The sequence below is a fragment of the Agelaius phoeniceus genome, chromosome 3 (assembly GCF_051311805.1).
Source record: "Agelaius phoeniceus isolate bAgePho1 chromosome 3, bAgePho1.hap1, whole genome shotgun sequence".
Classification (NCBI taxonomy): domain Eukaryota; kingdom Metazoa; phylum Chordata; class Aves; order Passeriformes; family Icteridae; genus Agelaius; species Agelaius phoeniceus.
The window spans coordinates 66793598-66813240 of record NC_135267.1 but is presented as its reverse complement, the minus strand read 5'-3'; the positions used below and the strand labels follow the sequence as shown (position 1 = coordinate 66813240).

Here is a 19643-nt window from a genome sequence, read left to right as displayed (position 1 = left end):
AATCAATTTAAAGAAAAATCCAAATCATGTTATTGATTGAACTGTAGTTCATAAACCATAATCAATTCATTTAAACTCTGCTCAAGTACTGGAACTTCATTTTAAAGCAAACAAAATGTATTAAAAAAAAGTGGGGTGCAAAACCCCACCAATAAACCTCCCCCATAATTCACAGTTATCAATGCTTCTTTTCCTTAGGCATGAAAATAATGAGGTCAATACATATTGTATTACATTCTCACACTTCAATGACTATAAGAGTTTTTTATTTTCTTTAATTTTTTTTTATTGGCAGGAATGTATTACTGAGTTTTGCCACCTGCAGGGCAGAGAGCCAATACCAAGAGTTTTCTCAGCATGGTGCTGACAATTTATCTGTATATTTCCCACATGACTGGACCAACAGAATTTTATTCTGACCTGTGATTATAGTTTTATCATTCCATTTTCTGGCAGCATTGGCAAACTTCCACCACATTAAAGCAGCTTTGCTTTCCTGCGTTGGTGGTAGCTGAAGACTGCCCTGGTAGGTAACATTTGAATGTTCATTGCTTCCTTAGAAGCCAGACTATCAATCAGACAGTTTTCAGATTACTTCCTCCTGTCTCTTAAACTGCTAATGAGAAGGTTTTGTTTACTTATTGCAAATGAAAGGCACAGCCCTACAGTCATGAAAGCCCTCAGACTGCGGGCACTGGCACTGAGCTGCTGCATGGATGCAGAGCATCTTTGCTGAAGCCTCGCATGGGCTGTTGCTATGTTGTGTTCAGACAGTGCAGCAGTGCCGCAGACTCCAGGATGTGAGGGACAGTCAAGCCACGATACTAATTCTAGCACCCTGTCAACACATCTTAATTTTTGCTCTTGTAAGAGTGTCTTTTGCTGACAACTGCCAAGTGAGTAAATAAAGTGGAGCACTTCTGTCAGCGCCATAAACAATACCATGGAGACACTAAGAGTGCTCTCTCTGATTAGGCCACCGATATTTCTGAAGCCTGTAGGACCATAATTAACTCAAAAATTTCTAATTCCAGGAATTTTGACATATTCAAATAAGCAGTGCAGTTCCAAAAACCCAGTCTCCTCAAAAGTATTCTCTGTAAAACAGCTATTCAGCCCCCGCCAAAATTACCTGTTTTGTCCATTACCATGGACATTGTAAAGACCCTGACTTTATAATACAATGCTGATAAAAATCTAAGCATAAAATATGTTACTTTAAAAATAATAGAGAAGATCTGCAAATAATGTGAAACAGCACAGAATAATATAGCACAAGGCTCTGCAATTGTTGTTGGCTTTTTTTTGAGTTGCAGCTTTTTGTTTCTGATGGAACAGGCCAGTGACCCCAGGAGGCACTGCTCTATAAACCAAGCTTACGTCTCCAGGTTGTCACCCTCCAACACTGTTTGCACAGGTAAGTAGCCAAGCCGGGGATGCTTTGCAAAATACTTCTTGGACCGGAATTTATTCTTCAGCACCTTCGTGAAGTCCCGCACATCTTCTCCAGATGTTGTCTTTAAAAAACAAATAAATTCAACATTGCTAAATAGTACTGATTTAATGTCAATATTATTGATTAATATTGCTGGTGCTGTTCTGAAAAGAATACAAGGAAGAACCTTAAAATTTCAGTTACGCTAGAATTGCCTTTTTAGTGTCCTGAGATATGGTACAATAATAATGCTAAGGCACCATTTTCTACTGGAAAATAATAGCAAGACTTCAAATTCCCAGCAATAAATGCATCTACCAATTACTTTATAAATTAGAAAAAAACTGACATATGTTCAAGTCTTAAGCTAAACATTTATATCTAGTCTTGAAAACCACAAAAATTTAATTTTTGAGAAAAATTTAAAAAGAGAAAAAATAAATTGGTAAGACATAGCCCTCACTGCTTCCGATTCTAGACCTACAATGGAAAATTTTACCACAAGATGGGAATGGTATGTGCTAAACCATTCTCTGCTGCAATAGCCAGGATTTTCATAAACATTTTCTCCAGTTCTCTTCCAAATCTCTTCCTATAGGATTCTGCCACTACCTGTAGTATTTCAGAGTCAAAAATGATGAAGTGGTGGCCAGTGTACAGGCACTGTTCAAAAGCACAAGCAGGCCTGATAAGAACAATTAGTGCCTGAGTAACAAACAGACTGATTCAGTGGTCTCCTTACTACCACAGAGTAAGATTAGGATATAAATTAGCTACAAGATTCTACAAGTCTAAATTTACAAGTTAAAATCAACATCTTCCATCCCTCCCAGCAGCTTTTTTACTGGTTCTGACTGATGCAGCCTCTTCCAAAACTGGTAAGTGCTTAACCCCATCCCTCTTTGCTCCCTCCCTGCCCACCACCCTATCCTGGGAACAAAATTAAAATTTATTCAACTGCTTTTAAAAATCCCTTTAACTGGTGATAATCACAGCAATAGTGGCAGCACAACTTTGGTAATACTATTCAGCTAACTTCTACTACAAAAGCAGGGATACATACAGGCATAAAATACAAGGCAAAAATGGCAATAAAGAGATCTGCAGGAGGAAACAATAGTATACAGTCTGCCTTTAAAGTGTATGTGCTCAGACTGGGCTAAGTATTTCAACAGAACATCCCCTTCCAGCTGGTACTATTGAGCATTTTCTCTTGCAACTGCAGTAAAGAAAACATGGCCATTCACCTCCAGAAATACCTGAAGATTTGCAACAGCTTTTACAGACATCCAGGCCAGACTGTAACAAACTACAAATTGCATTCCTGTACCCTCTGCTTTGGGAGAAGTCTGTCAGCATCAAAGGATGCCAAAGCCAATGGACAACCATGTGGAAAATGGACAGGAAGGCTTCAGTTTTGTCATCTTTTTCCTGAAGTACTACCAAGAGGCCTAGAGGCAGGTCAGGCAAACTATTCTCTGCTGTCAAAACCTAAAAATATTTCTGCATTCATCTATATATCTTAATGTATGTATAATATATGCAGTTACAGACTCTGTAATGCATTTCAGATGAGCAATAGAAATAGTAAAACAAACTGGCGTTGATAGGAGCTTCTCATATGTGGCATTAAAAAGTACACAACAGAGTAAATTTGTGACCAAGGGCTGTTTGAACCCCTGAATTTTAATAAAAAAAAGTGAATCCAGGGAGGGTTCACAAAATCATTCACAAAAAGCATCTCTCCAACCACTGCACCATCCAAAGAAGGAACATGAGGCCGTGCAAAGGGCTGCTCACTCTCATGCAACAGTAACTCCAACAGATGGAACTCTGCCCCAAGGCCAAGGAATGAAAATTTTAATACCTACACATTGTAGAAATAAATGTCTACTGAGCTGCCAAAATTTTTCCTCTGGTGTATTCTTTATTTGGTATGACAACCTGATTCTCAGAAAGAGGACTAATATGACTGTGTAGTGACTGAGCACTGCAAATACTAACCAGTAAAATTTGAGCAGATTTGAAAGAACTATTTTAACTTACATACAAATAAGGTGCAATTCTAAAACATGGGTCTTTTTTTCCTTTTGGGCATATAACCACAAAATACAATCCAATCCAAAATCAATGCCAAGGGAGATGTACCAAAACACTTTCCTTTAAAAAAAGAATAGCCAGGAACTGTTGTGTAGAATCTATCTTCTAAATTAAAGCTAGCAGGTACCTTGTACGCTTGCTTACATGGTAAAAAATCATGACATCTTGGCTATTTCCACACAAATCAATAGTACAAATAGCACTATTGCTTCAGACCTACTTCAAAAGCAAAGAAAAAATACTTTCCTTCACTGAAAATTCAGTCCAAAGACCATGCCATCAAACTGAATTTAAAATCTCAGTTCTTAGAGCAAGACAAAGTTCAGGAAGAAATATTTTATATCCATGGCTGCCACACCCAACTAAAAACATCGTAACAATTGACAAACTGGCATCAGTGCTCTTCAATACACCAGCCAGGCACAAATAGAGTTATAAGCAACAAACTAAGATACAATTATTTGTAATCCAATAAAAATTGAAGAAACCAGGAAAGCAGTGGAAAAAAAAAATGAGCATGGTGAAATACATTTTCTATACATATCTTAAAAACCCAGTTGGTGTCTGCTTTCAGTATATTGGAAATAGAACAAGTATTCATTGGTAAAAGAGTAGTACCAAGATTGTAATAAACTAATTGTAGAGCTCTAAATTACATAACATATAATATAAAAATTACAATAAATATGTGAAAATGAATAAATAGTATAGAATATTTATAATACATATATATTTAATTTTATTTATTTCTCAGTAATGTCTTTTTCAAATGGAAGCCCACATTCTTATTCCTTTCACTGCATCTAGCTATGTAAAAGGACTAGTCTAAACCTAAGTCATCATTCTCTTAATTACATTTATTATAGCTAACACAAAACCAATTAGCTGTTTTAATACACACAGAGAAACTGATTCCCAGGAGAGATGTGAACCTCCCTAAAGTATGCTGTCATTATGCACAACCACATTAATATAACACAAGTGCCACTACTGAGAGGATTTCCAATTCAAAAAAATCTAAAAATAAACTGTGTAGGTAGTTATATAGGACTATGCTCAAATTAGATGCTAGGAAAATCTGACAATATTTTTACACATCCGTGTAAAATTTTACATTAAAAATCTTATTTCCCCATCTTTTCTGACAAAGATTACGTAAAGGTGAAAAATAAATGAGAATAATTTTGCATTTCTACTACCTAAGAGAGAATTATGTTTTCAGATGCTTCTCACACCTATCTCTAAATCCTGGATGAAAGAAGAGACATAACTGAATCATTATTAAAATGATTTTTTTTTTTCCCCCAGCATCAAGAAAACTAAATTGCAAGCTAGGACAAATGCAAAATGGCATTACAGATTAGAATGCAGTAACTACATATAACTATGAGGAGTAAATGCTCCTAATCTGAAATTATGAAGCAATTCTTACCTAAAGCAAATATCACAAAAGTCATTACAATAGAGAACATATTCCTAAACCCATCCTCCAAATTATTTTAAATTTGGTAAGAACTTACTGTGCTTCTGAGAAATCCCTTTACACCCTACACTGAACCATTCACATGAAGACAATTAAATGGTCTTCCATCCATCTGTGACTAAGCTCCAGTTCTAAATGTCAGCTTAAGTAATGGAAGCATTTTTTTACCTATTTATTGCTAGTATTCTTGATAAAAATGTATTAATATGCATTAGCAGTAAAAAAGGGAAGCTAGATTTTATTAATGCAGTTTGGTGAGTGCATGCATTTGTACTCTGCTTTTCAACACTGGCAAAGAAAGCACCATTTTAACATCAACAGCCTTTGAATTTAGTTGAAAAGGCAGAGAAGATGCACCCTTCCTGTTCAAGCTATTTGTACTGTAATATAATGGATTCTAAGGAACAATTCAGTGGTCTTTGGTGCTTTTATTTTATTTCACAGACCCAGGACTATGCTATTTTTCAAGCATTATTCCATTTAAACATATAAGTTATTCTACTAACTGCAGAAAATTTTACAATTCTTGACTACTGCATCACATTTAATGAGTTCAATATGTAGAGAGGTTTAGCAACAAATTAGTATACCAACCACAGAGCATTATTACAAATAGCAAGACTAAATAATACAGGATTCTTTTCATGAAATCAAGTCTTTATTCCAGACCTAGACTGGATAAGGCTAGTTAAAATAATTTGCATGTGGGTACTGATTATGGAAGTCTAACAGCATCTAGGTCTGTTTGTATAATGGGTCATTTCTTTTTACAGACATGGAGGTAGCTGAGTACACTTACATCAGGACACAAATAAAATTCCAGCTCTCATATTCCACTTTCAAATTAACCGGGGTTGCTCTGGACCTCTAATTTTATGCATCACCTGAATTATATGCCATTTCTTTTCTTCTGCTCTGCTTAAAACTTCCTCAAGTTCCTTCCTTTTCCCCTTTTTAGACTGGCTTTCCTTCCTTCACTCTGATCAAGAATGTCATTTTACTCCCCTTGTTATCCCATAGAGGAGTCACCTCATCCCTCCTATATTTCATGGAAAGAAGGGGCTTTTTGCCTTACTCTACCTTATTTTACACATAATATTGCCTTAAAACCAGATTTTTTTCTGCAGCAGTAACAGAAATTTTCATTATAATGTAAGCCATCCCTATTTCCAGGAACAGAGAGGATTCCAGCCATTTCCAGAATATATTTTCAGTTTGTCAGCCTTCACTTGTAAATGAGATGGCTCACGGTTACATAACGTGAACTTGTTTAACAAGACCTGAAAATTCATCTTAGATATCAAATCTGCTGCTTCAGACAAAACCTGGAATTCATGAGAAAGATAACATAATATTCTAGGGAAAGTACAATATACCATACCAGATGTAATCTGTATTTGACTAACTCAACAGGAAGGATATCTTATCCTGCAGACCAGCAGCATAATCTGTTTCAACACTCCTTACACCTCAATTTCTGAATTTCCTGCATATTATAGACAGTAAAAAAGAGTATTTCTGTTCCACTAGATGAGGTTTATAAGCAGAAAAAAAGTGAATTTTTAATGATGTTTAATCATAGACCTCCAAATCCTGAGGTTAGAATAGTCATGTAATAAAATATAATAAACATTAAAACTAGCTGAAAAAAACCAACAAATCTACTTAAAAAATGTTCTTCAGAGTATTCCCTGACATGCAGATTTACCAATAAAATATTAACATTTGGTTATAGATTTAATGAAAATACATTAACATTACTCATTTTTATTTTCTGACCATAATGAAGTAAAACCACTACTTTATAGAATTTGAATTCCATTACAGAAGACACGCTAGACAAAAAAAGAGAGGGAAAACACAGGTAGTAAGTCCAACAACTACATCAAAAGGGACAAGTAACTCAATGAATTTTTGCTACTAGAAGAACAAACAGAATTTCATAACACTATTGAAAATTGGCACTGTTGAATCAGCTCTAGTTACTTTCTAGTCTGAATTTTTCTGAGCATGCAGACCTTTCACCACTGTTGTGTAGAGCACATACAAATTATCCTATTAATTTATTTCTAAGGTAAAATTCTTGACTACAAACAGCTATCTGATAAAAAAAGCATTAGTGGTATTTGTGTGTAGCAACCCAGCCACTCCTTCAGTAAAGAAAGACTCCTAGGAATCTTCTTTAAAAAACTGTGTTTGAAATATCATTAGGAAAATACAGTGTTATAAAATTAATTTTTGTCAGGTACTGCTGGTAAACATCTCACACCATTTCTGGTTAGAAACTATTAATTCTGGGCTTTGGATTTTTTTTTCAGCTACACATCAACTTTTATATATCCAGTAAATAGCAATTACACAAGAGAATGAGACACAATCTATTTCTAGCCACATTTTCACAAAGCAAGGAAATGCTGGACCCGAAAACATAGCCCCCTAAAAATATTAATGTGCATTACTAGAATATTAAATACTCTTTGCCATTAGCACAGCAATAGTAAAGCAAGTCCTTTTTCTCTGCCATGTTTTTACCCTTATCGTGTGTGTATATATGTTAGTATACAAGAACAGCAGTTACATTTAATATTCAAGCTTTGTTTTACCAATCAGAAGTGAAGTTTAAGTTCTCTCAGAGGTGGATACTGCTGCCCATTTCTATGGAATCCAAACACTCCCTACATACAATCAGCAAAACCTGAAAAGTTCTTGATACCTCCCAAAGAGAAAGGTAGGAAGACAAATTATATTAAACATATGTAAAATAAATCCTGGCTAGGTAACAAAGACTATGAAAAAATATGTAGACCTCCAATCTGGGTTGTTATCGATTAGAAACACTGAGCAAACTGGTACTCACAGGTATGCAATACTCCACCATTGGATAATGCAATTTATGCCCCTTGGCTGTGCGGCCAGAAAAGAAACAGCTCTGACAGACATCATAGTTGAAATGCTTTAAGCTCCGGTACCTGTGGGGACATTAAACAAAGTGATTAGAGGTTTACTTCTAATTAAGCCTCACAAAGCAAATGACTCTCTGAAATGGGTCACCTGCTTTTCAGCAGCAGCAACACAAGGACACAGTGAGTTTGTTGGGATTAGCTGAGAGAGAACTTTGAAGTGTGTGAGTGTGCACAACCAGAACGTGGCACGGCCAGCGCTCATCACGGCTGCAGGCCCAGGGACAGCAGTGCCACTGCAGCAGCTGCAGGGGACACAGCAAACCTGCAGCCCTCTTAGTCCACAGAACCTCCCTACACTACACACCTCACTGGGTATTTAGAAGTTCCTGTCTCCATATCAATATAGAGAGCCATCTGAAATGCATTACAGAGTCTGTAACTGCATATATCAATCACCTGCTGCCCAAGCAGCTTTGATGCAGAAAATCATACAGGCATCAGCTTCATGGATGGACTGGAAAGAATTTCTAATTTTAAAGTTTTTACTGACTTTAAACTCCATTGCTTTAGTTTTTCTTTTCCTCTATTTACTATTCATGTGTTATCTCAAAAAAAAAAAACTTCTATAAACCAGACTGGTTTATTTCAGTTTTTATACTCATCAGTTAAAGGTTGGTAAGTAATTTTAGTGCTCAGAAACTCAACACACATTTCAGAAAATTAAATTCTCAAGCATTCACGAGTTGTAAGAATAATTTAAAATTCAGTTAAGAAAATACAATTATTTGTTTACTTTTAGTTGATTTTTAAGAGAGTGTATGTATAAATAGGCTAACAAACTTCTACAGTATCGCTTGTACTAAATGTAATTACCAGGAACACGATTTATTAATTTATTTAGACTAAATCAACAGTTCAATTCCACCCACTGTTTCTATGCTATGGTTGTTCTGACTGGATGAGGTGATATCATTTGTATGAAACTAAAATGAGCTAACTGAATCAAATTGAATAGCTACTGAATAGTTAAAGTTTAAATTAAATTGCTTCCTGAGAGCAGTTTTCAGTACCCCACATTTTTCCCCTGTTGAGTTTTATGTTTTGTTTTGCAAGAGAATATGTGTCTATAAATGTAAAAGTTCACTTTAAAAGATGCTGATCCAACTTGTTTATAATCTTTTCTCAGAGACAGTGCATTAAATGGCTACATTTACCTTCTGCTAAGATGCTAGATGCTTTTGTTGTTGCAGATCTCTAGCTTCATTGTAGAAATTATTTAGAATGACCCATTCTAAATGGGTCTTTGTCTTCTTTTCCATCTCTCTGCCCTCCTACACATAGTGCAACTTAGACAACTATAATATAGCTGTGCCAGAGCTTTGTCACCTTATGCTTCCTCAAACAATAACAAAGACTGGAACACTTAGAAAGCGTCATCTCCTTTTAAGACAGGCAACAAAGTTTGATCAGATTATTATTTTTGCAAATAATCACATACATATAATAAAAAAAAGAAAAAGAGGGTTACTAGCTCAATCCCATTAGATTGACTAAAGCCAGCATTCCTAAAACTAGGCAAGATGAATCTGACCTCAAGATTCATATTATTATCCTCTAAAAGGATGAACAAAAATTCCTCATCTGCCTAGATACCTAAAGAAAAATCTTAAGAGGTGTTTACATGATTGACAGCTTTATATTTTTCCTAGATAATACATTAGACTTCATGACCACAGTAGAGGAAAAAGCCAGTTATGCTCACCTCTGGCCTCTAATGCAGATTTTGGAGATGAGGTTTGCATCACTTTATACACTGGAGCAATCAATTTACAAATGCGTGTTAGTCATAACGTGACTTACTAAGGGTACCAACTACAGCTTAGGAGAATAACACGGAGAATATTCTCCATGTAACATTTTCTTTTAGAATTCACACCTTTCTTTGAAAAGAGAAAAGTTAGGTTATGTTCAGGGACATGGGGACATTGCAAGTCTCATCACAGCAACATTTCAGTGTTTGTTTTAAGCAAGGAAAGATTGATGTTGAAGGCTGTTTTATACTGCCTGGCATAAGTGAGTTTCCCAAGCCTTATGCAGGAGAGCAGACAGTCCGTTTTTTCTTACTGATCACCTCCTGTTGATCTTTCTGCTTACAGAACACATGGGGTGCATTTACACTTCATTTGCTGTCTCTTGAATCCACCAATCCAAAACCATCTGATGACAGCCCACCCTGTTCCTCTGTCAGGCACAGGACCACTGGGTGTCTAACAGTGGCACTGCACGAGCCAGAACTGCACTGGCTCAGGCCACACTGTGGCCTCACCATGGGTGACAGATCCCATCTTAAAGAAGGAAAACAGTGGAAGGAAAACAGACAGGAAAAAACTTCACTTGTTGGAAGGCTTAAAAATGTGGATATTTTCAGAGAAATATTGTACCTAACACCTTTCCTCTTACCTAAATCCAACAATTGGACACTCCTTACAGATGTTGCACTTGGCCTGATGTTTTGCCGTTTCTGCAGCTGCCACACGGTGCAGAACTGGTAACCACACCATAGACTGTGGTTCTAAGCGCATCCAGTCTATGAACTGCTTTACAGTTATTTCTGGCTTATTGTGGTTCTGTGGAGAGAAAAAACCCACATCCAAATTAAAAAAAAACAAACCAACAACACCACAAAACAACAGACTAGATTTTCCTTAGAAAATCTATGGAAAAAAGACCCTAACAACCTGCATGAATTCTTTCCATGACAGTTTAATCCAAAACCAAAGGATACAAGAAATAACCTCAATGAAAATTAAAATAAAGAAAATAAGTGAAGTCATTAAGAGTTTAGAAGACTAAACAGCTGTGATAGAGTGGACAGATGGTAAGAAAGATGGAAGACATAGTACAGAAGTAACAGGCTGTGAAGTAAAGCTGTCTTTCAACTGAACTGACTCGAAAAGTGAGCACACTCTGCAGTTCAGACATATTGAAGACATGGTTATCTTCTGAGTTAAGATTGATGACAAAATACTAAGTCAGTAGTGTTTGCATGTGTGTACTGATTGCCCCAAGACTCATCAATTTTTTATTGTGTTCTAAGCCCATGGTGCTCTTTCTAGTTAGCACATTAAATATAACACGCACACACAATAAACAAACAAACAGGCAAAGAACAAGAAAGGAATCTGCCATTTATAGCCAGTCACCGCAAGAATATATTCGAGCTAATGTATTAACATGATTCTTTTAAGAAGCAAGCAAACACACTTCCACATTTTCTTTAAGAGGAGCCTAGCTACAAAGGTACTGTATTCATCAACTTTGTCAGCAATAACAACAGAGCTCAATATTTCTGAGCGCAATGGAAGCAATAAAATAAAGCTTAAAATGAAAGTTATTCTTAAATGGTAACACATGATGGAAAGCTTCTTAACCTATTCATGGTCCAAGTTCATTTTTGGCAACAAGAGGGAGAAGCATGGAAACAAAAGAGTGTTTCTTCCTCACCAACAAAATACTTGTTTTCACTGGGCTGAGATAACTGACATGCAGCTGCATATTTTCTCTACGCTCTCCTAACCAGGGACTAAACTTGAACTACTCCTGTGAGCTGAGGGATTGCAACCTCGTTATCAGTATAATTGTAATAATACATCAAGTATTTAAACAGTATCTTGCTAGTACCCCCCACCCATAGCTGAATAGCATGGGAGATGGAGTAGATATTTGAGGGACATAAAGGGTCCCTTTGTGAATAATAAATGAAAAATTTATTTCACTATGACTCAAACCACTCAAGGCCAGCGATAGATAAGTCAAGCATCATCCCTTATTGTCCGAAGCAGCAATGTTAAGACATCAGGGGGAGCTTTACATGGTTAATTGGTGAAACCAACTTCTGTAAGTATCTATCAAATTATTCATGACCTGGACAAACACTCTTCCAATCCTAATCACCTGAATCCATTAATGAATCTAATGGTTCAGGAAAAAAGTCAGCACAATTCCATTTTTTAAAGAACTGGACAAAAAAGTAGAAATCTCTATGAAAGAATGGCAAAAGAAAATCCTCTGAAAGTTCACTAAAATCTTTAATGTTCAATTCAATAAAATCAGAAATATCCAAGTCAGTAATTTTATATAAGCCATGGTGTATTTTTAATCCATATAAAATTTCTGACAATGCTCAAATCAGCTGCTTTCATAAAAATAATGCACTGAAGCAGAATGGCTATCACTACCTAACATCAAGGAGCCTTAGGCATCCTTGAAAAAGTCTGAGTTAGTTGTGGTCCATCACAACATTCTGTTTTTAATTCTCATCTTCTTTAAACAGACAGACACTCCTTGCAGCCTCATTAACCCCCTGCATGTATTGTGGAGCTTCACAGCAGGCTGCAAGAGCTTTATTCCATGTTCTGCTTCCAATATAAAAAAGACTACGCTTGAAGTTTCATGCAACTGCAAGGTCTTTTGTCAGTAACATAATGCTAAATAATTTCCTCATGCACAAGGTGAAAAATTACTATCAACATCATTTTCTTGTTCTGTTGAGATCATGCCTTATTCCAGCTGGAAAAAGCATGTTGTTCTCACAGCATTGGGTTGCTTTGAACAATGCAAAGCAGGATAATCGGCCAATACAAAATTTTTTAACAGTTTTTAGAGCCACAAACACTGTCAGAATCATGAAGATTTATACATTCTTTTGGCTAAACAAAATCTGTTTGATCCTCTCCTAAACCATAAACCATCTTTCCCAGCTGCATTTTCACATGAATTTCCCATACTGCAGGAGCATATTCATTTCTGTTCAAAACCCAGCGGATGTTTTTATATTCCTCTCTTCTTTTTACATCAGCATGTATAAGTGAATCTGTAAACTTAAGAGAGAGTTTGGTTTTATTTTGTTCTTCACATGAAGGTCTTTATCTTACCTGCTGGAAGCAGCTGCGCACACTGGGTTCAATGTTGCTGCCACCAAAGGCTGCCACTTCCCCAAGCTGTCGCGGGATCTGGATAGCATCGTGAAGCAGAAGGCCCAGCTGTCTCTGGTCACACATTTCTGTAGGGCCTGCCACCTCCTTGAAGAGGTCTGCAACATCAACAAAAGACATCATCTCATTCCATTTCCATGTACACCACCTTCAGTAATGCTGCAGCTCAAGCTTTTAAATTCTGTATTATTGTTGTGGTTACAAACGGCCACTGTCCCAAAACCTTCATGTAATCTTGATTCATAACCATACAACTGAGAAAAATAAAGCTATATAGCTTCTTATGGCACATAGTGGACAGGAAGGAGATTTGAGGAAGCACAGCTTCACCAGTAAAAATTCCTGCCTGACACACCTAATGACCTTCCATGATAGAGTGACTACATTATTGGACGGGGCATGATTATAGATGTCACCTCTCTGGACTTCTGAAAGGCTTTTGATACAGTCCCCCACAACATCCTTGTCTCTAAATTCAAGAGGGATGGATTCCATGGGTGGGCTGTTAGATGGGTCAGGAATTGGTTGGATGTGGCCAACAGCTCGGAGTCCTGATGGACAACAATGACGAGTGATGTCCCTAAAGGGCCCATACTGGGACCAGTTATTTAATATCTTCATTAATAAAAACAGATGAAGGGATCGAGTGCACCCTCAGCATCTGCAAGTGACTCTAAGCCAAGTGGTGTGGCTGACACACCTGGAGGATGGGATACCATCCACACCTGGACAACCTGGGAACCTCATGGGGTTCAACAAGGCCAAGTTCAAGGTGCTGCACCTGGGTCAGGGCAACCCCCAGTAACAGTTCAGGCTGGGGGATAAAGGGACTGAAGGTAGCCCTGTGGCAAAGGACTTGGGAGTGCTGGCAGATGAAAAGCTGGACATCCCAGAACAACAACTGTATCCTGGGCTGTATCAGAAGCAGTATGGCCAGAAGATTGAGGGGGGTGATTCTGCCCACTCTGCTCTTATGAGACTGCACCTGGAGTACCAAGTCCAGCTCTGGGGTCCCCAGCACAGGAAGGACTGTTAGAGCAGACCCAGAAAAAAGCTAAAAACTCATCATAGGAGAGATGTTCCATCACTCTGAAGAAAGACTGAGAGAGTTGGGGTTGTTAAACCTGAAGACCCCAGGGAGACCTTATTGTGGCTTTTTGGTACTCAAAGGGGCCTTACAGGAAAGCTAGGAGCACAGCTTTTAGCAGGGCCTGTTGCAATAGGACAAGTAGTAATGGTCTGAAAACTAAAAAAGGTAGATTTAGACTAGTTATTAAGAATAATTTTTTTTTACAATGAGGGCAGCAAAACACTAGAACAAGTTGCCCAGAGAGGTGGTAGATGTTCTATCCCTGGATTCAAAGCCAGACTGGACATGGCTCTGAGCAACCTGATCCAGCTGAAGATGACCCTGCTCATTGCCAGGCGGTTGGTCTAGATAACCTTTTAAAGCCCCTTCCAAACCAAACTATTTTATATTTCTGTGAAGAATGAAATAATATTTCAGATAGCACTTGTGCTAAAAAAATATGTCATGCTTCAGTTGGTTAGGGACAGAAGCACAATCACTCTGAATTGAGACTGGAAGTTACCACAAGTCACATCTGGCCATGTGAAATAGCTTAAAGCAAGAACAGCAGCCAGAAAGACCTGAGCTAAACAATAATCACATTTTCTTCCTGGATAACCATGTCTGCTTCCATGTACTTTTCCTTCACTGATTCCATTTTCCTAAGGCAGGTGTCAAGCCCTGCAGTATAAATGGATGAACCAGGATGACTGCAACAATGGAAAAAATTGATGCTTTAAGGGATGAAGAAAATTTTTCCAGATACAGGCACTGGGAAGGAAGATAGTGCTTGTACCTAAACTCACAGTAAAGCACTGATTTAATAGGTCTGTCAGCAGTACAGTTATTATTTCTCATGTGCTTTCTTAGCATGTTTCTTTGATTGGACAATTTTAATTGTTAAAATGCTCAAATGGTAATGTTTCTGCTAACAATTTTGATTTATGAACTCTGTAGCTGTGTACATTAGCACTCAGTCAAGAGATTAATCTTTTCTGAAAACACCTTAAATGCTGAGTTTATCTAAGAAATATTTTTTAATTCTGTGATTTGTACAAATTACAGAAGAAGTGGAATCAAATTATTATATTCATTCCAGCTGGTTTTTACAATCCCCTTTTGCATGCAATGGCGGGCTTGGATTAAAGCTCCAAGTAATCTTAAAAGAAAAAGAATCCATCTATATTATGCCCTTACTTTTTCATGTTTCCCATCAGAACAACCACCAATAAATTAGAAATAAATGACATTTGAAAATTCAGTCTGACTGCACTTCTGATCAAGAAAAAGACAACCTTTGTTCAGAAACACTCATGAGTAACTCTTATTACATGGTGTAAATTGTTTTGCCCTTCATTTGGAGCAACTGGCAAGCTTTGTCAGTGTGCTTCAGACAGTCCGGGCACAGTTTTTTTCTTCTCAAAAGAAGTGGAAGCAGAAGAAAGGTCCTTCACAAAAAAGAAAAAAATCCAAGTGACTGAACTAATTTATAGATTTTATTGTATTTTTCTCGCCCTTTCTTGCCTAGTCAAACAGCAGCTACAGCACCTTGTTCACTCAGTGTTGAGAAAAAAAAAAACAACACAGACAGAATTAGTACTGTCCAGCTGCAGGCTCCTCTTGGCAAGCCCAGATCCTGGCTATCTTCAGCCGAAGATAGCAAAGTTTTTCAATTTCTAAGAGTCAGTTTAAAAAAATTGATAGTATATTAAAAAAAAGAAAAAAAATTGTCTTATTCTTTCTGTTTGCATCAGTCTGCAATGGAAACAGGCCATTAAAGAAGAAAAATTCATTAGCTGCTGGAGCTGGGAGGCAGTAATTTCTTAAGCCCTAAAACTTCAGTTTACTGTGAGCTGGTAAATAGAGGAAAACAATGCCACAGGAGAGGGAAAAGTGATTAGCTAGGAGGAAACCAGCAAATACCTTTGAAGAGCTCAAACTCCTCCAAATTATTTGTTTCTTAACACTGCCAGCTGTGCCACAACCAAAGGCTGTCCAGGTGCAAGGAGTTCATGGATGGCACCCCTCTTTTCCCAAACCCCTCAATGCCATCAATGTGGCACACAGGAGGAGAAGCTCCAAGACTGAAGGCATGGAAAGTGAGAATGCTCTCGTTATCTGGCCTACCTACTCCAAATAACCCATGAGCCATTCCCTGGCAAAGGAGGCATGGCAGGAACATCTCTCAAGTGGGAGATGGAGGAGAGCCTGTTTTAGCTCTGACAGGGAGCACCCAGCACCCTACTCCCCACTAGTGGGAAAGACACTCCACACATCACACATCAGCCATCTCAAAAGCCACAACTTCTTTTAAATTGAATTTGTTAACATGTACATACACACTAAAGGAGTTTCAACATAAAATACATTGACATAAAGGTTAAACTGATAAGGGACTCTACCAAAGTACAAGAAGAATGACTGAGGAAGCAGAGAAAAGATTATTCAGATCTGAGTAGTGTGAAAAAAACAGAAACCAGGAAAGAGAAATCAGTTAAAGAAATTCAGCCTCACACTAGTATTTTGAGGATTACAGCCAGTGGGACTCTGTAACTTAGCTAGACAACCTGAAAAAAAAGTACTTAATGGTTGATAAAGAAAGGGATACTTGAAAATATTGAAAAGTTTATTGAATTCCTATCAAGAGGATAATCAGATAGTTAGTAGAAAGATGTTCACAACCCATATTTTATGTTGCCTTGTCACAAACAGAATGCACGTTCTAATGTCTTCTTTTTTAAGTTAGTTCCGAATTATTTGAAAATTTACAACATAAACATAACAGTAAAAAAAACCCACCACATTTCAAGGATGTTGTACATCACTTGAAAACTGAACTGTTTAGAAGATGGGATTTACTAAGTAGCCCTTCTTTTTCATCTCAAATCCTAAAGATTTTACACATTACCCAAAAGCTACACACTGTAAAAAACTCCATGTGGGTTTTTTTCTGTTTCTGCTGCCAGTTTGGGCTGTGGGTGTTAGAAACAAGTGTAGAGTGAAGTACATACAAATGCATTCTTCTGTAGCTCACAAGTGACCCTCCTTGTCAGAAGAGAAAGCAGAGAATAGCACTGTTATGGCCAGACCAGGACATTAGCCTCAACAACAGAAAAGAAGCCTGAGACTCCTCACCCCAAAGCATAGATGTAAGCAGCCCACAACTACTGAATTACTTTTGCAGGTCGATTTTTTTTCTCAGGACTACTCAGGCATGTGCTTGAAGTTAAGCATGTCTTAAACATTTTCAAGAATAGGCACTCTTTAATTGAGGCTTCAATGTTTCCTCTAAAGCAATTGAGACTTTAATTAAAGACCCATTCTCATGTCAACCCAGAAGTCTAGAATCTTAAAAAGAAGCTTAATTAAATTTAAAAAAAAAATCACAAAAATTTCTCTGTCAAAACATTTTTTAAAAATGTGTCAAGTGAAAAGATCCTCCCTGTACTGGAAATGAACATACAGTCTATAGGAAGGTGGAACACTTGAGCAGCAAACATTCTGGTCAAGAGTTTTACAAAAGAATTAAGGGTTCAGCCAAAAGTTTTTAAAACAAGAAAACCTGCTTATTTTACCACCAACTACTGTAAGAAGAGTTTGCCTCTCCAAGGCTAGTGCATTTTTTACACAGTCTGTGCTCTGCTGAGGGCTCTTACCACAACCATCTGATGGCTGTCACTATCAGAGCAGCCTGTGGTTGCCAACACCTCAAAAACTCTTAGAACAGCCAAAAAGGAGAAGCCAATGCCAGGAGCTGGTGGAAGAAAGGGAAAAGTCAAAAGGCAGGTAATTAGCATTAAGCATCCATCTTTGGAGGTCCTGGTTTTTTTCCAAGTGACTGACTTTCTTGAAAACACTCAGGAATTGCATTACAATTTTTACTCAAGGACTGAAAACTCAGTAGATGTGACAAAATTTCTCTCAACAAGAGATGATTAGTAGGGTATGACAAAAATCAAAAGAACCAAAAGAGCTCATATTAAAGATGAGTCTGTGACAGCTTGTGCCAGAGGACCCCAAAACACTGACTTCAAAAGCCACTGCAAATCAAGAACAGTACCTGACACACTTCCTTTGTTAGCAAAATTTCTTTTGGACTGAAGGGTTCTTCTGTGACAATTTTAAGGTTCATAGGGACAATAAAGCTAACAAAGATATCAAAGCCTGGCACATTGATCAGAGCTGAAGTTACAACAAAAAGGATGCATTATCTAACTATTAATTCTATACTTCAAGAATGCAAGCAACTACTTTAATTTCAGATGCATTTCAGGTTGAAGTTACAATCACTAGGTACAAAAGTCTTCTGAGACTCATTCTCTACTCATTTTTTAGGACTTCTCACCACATCCTTCAGAGTAAAAGTCCATCTTGTTGATATAAATTATGTAAAATCTGTAGCCACCATGAGCTGTCATTTTAATGCTACTATTAAACACAAAGCAACAACATATATATGAAGCTGACCTAGTAATTTCCTTGTTCTGCTTCAGTGCCTTTATTTGGCCACTGTATACTAATGTATTACCAATATCAATTTAATGAGAGTATTCTCAGGTTTTAGAGTTTCTTTAAAACCATCTTTTCCTAGGGTTATCAGTTTATCACCCACAGCCTAACTCCTACACTTTATGAAAGCTTTTTATTTCATGCAGAACAGATTGCCTCCTGAATTGTCAACATGGAACAAAGGTATGTCCATCAAGCCCTTTTTTAGTTATGGAATACTTCACACACATGTCAAATGACAGAAGGAAACTAAACACCCCAAAGTCTCAGTATGTCATTCAGATGTCAAAATATGTCCCAATGCATAAAACATCTCTTTTGTTCAATGTTAATAACTAAATTTACAAGACTGCTTACAAATGCTCTTAAGGAAAGCAGAAATGTTTTTGCAAGCTCCAAAGGTACATCGAGCAATTTCAGTCCCTCTATAACTTTTTTCATGGGTTTCCAAAATGAGTCAAGGAACTACTGTAAAGAACAGCATATTTAAGATTATGTGCGTAATATGTAAATGTCCATCATCTAGAATGCTGTAATATAGTGCTCCATCTTCTTTTCTGTATTTGTCAGGGCTTTTTTCTCCACAAAGTTACTAAATTCTCTTCTGGTCCTGCATTTCTTTTTGTGAAATATTTTTATATTACTCGGTATATCTCAAGCTTATGAGATTACTAAAATCAACGTATTTTAATCTTTCATTGTGCAATTCTGGCAGAACGCACATACACTAGAAAACCCTTTTTAGAGTTCAGATAGTCTTTCTCGTAGACCACTAAATACAATTGCAGGACTTTGATGTATTTCCTTGCTTTATCAGCCATATCAATCTGATGCAATCAGCACTAACTTGCTTTTTTCCCCTAAACAAAACATATACACATATAAGAGATAACAGAATCAATATCATACTTCTCTATCTTCCACAAAGCTATATTCTCCTTTTCATTTGGGGACCTCAGTACTGTGACTTCTGATGATTTAGAATGGACAGCAATACTTTCCAGCCAAGATATAAATCCTATTTTAACCATTGTCACTGGTGATAATGGAAAGAATTCTCTATTACTTACTCAAAAGAAAAGTGCCTTGCATCAAGCATGAGAAATGTTTTACTACAAATTTTGCTAAGTATTTTGTCATTGTACATGAC

At 37.1% G+C, this 19643-nt stretch overlaps 1 protein-coding gene across 2 annotated transcripts in view; it reads right to left on the bottom strand.

The window, feature by feature from the left end:
- The window catches only part of UTRN (utrophin), a 307788-nt gene that overhangs the window by 25146 nt on the left and 262999 nt on the right, over positions 1-19643 (bottom strand). For both annotated transcript variants that reach the window (XM_077175513.1, XM_077175512.1), the window contains 4 exons: positions 12856-13013; positions 10382-10548; positions 7876-7987; positions 1381-1517 (listed from right to left, as the gene is read on the bottom strand). In XM_077175513.1, the coding sequence (XP_077031628.1) occupies positions 1381-1517; positions 7876-7987; positions 10382-10548; positions 12856-13013 (574 nt within the window). The remainder of the gene's footprint in view (positions 1-1380; positions 1518-7875; positions 7988-10381; positions 10549-12855; positions 13014-19643) is intronic.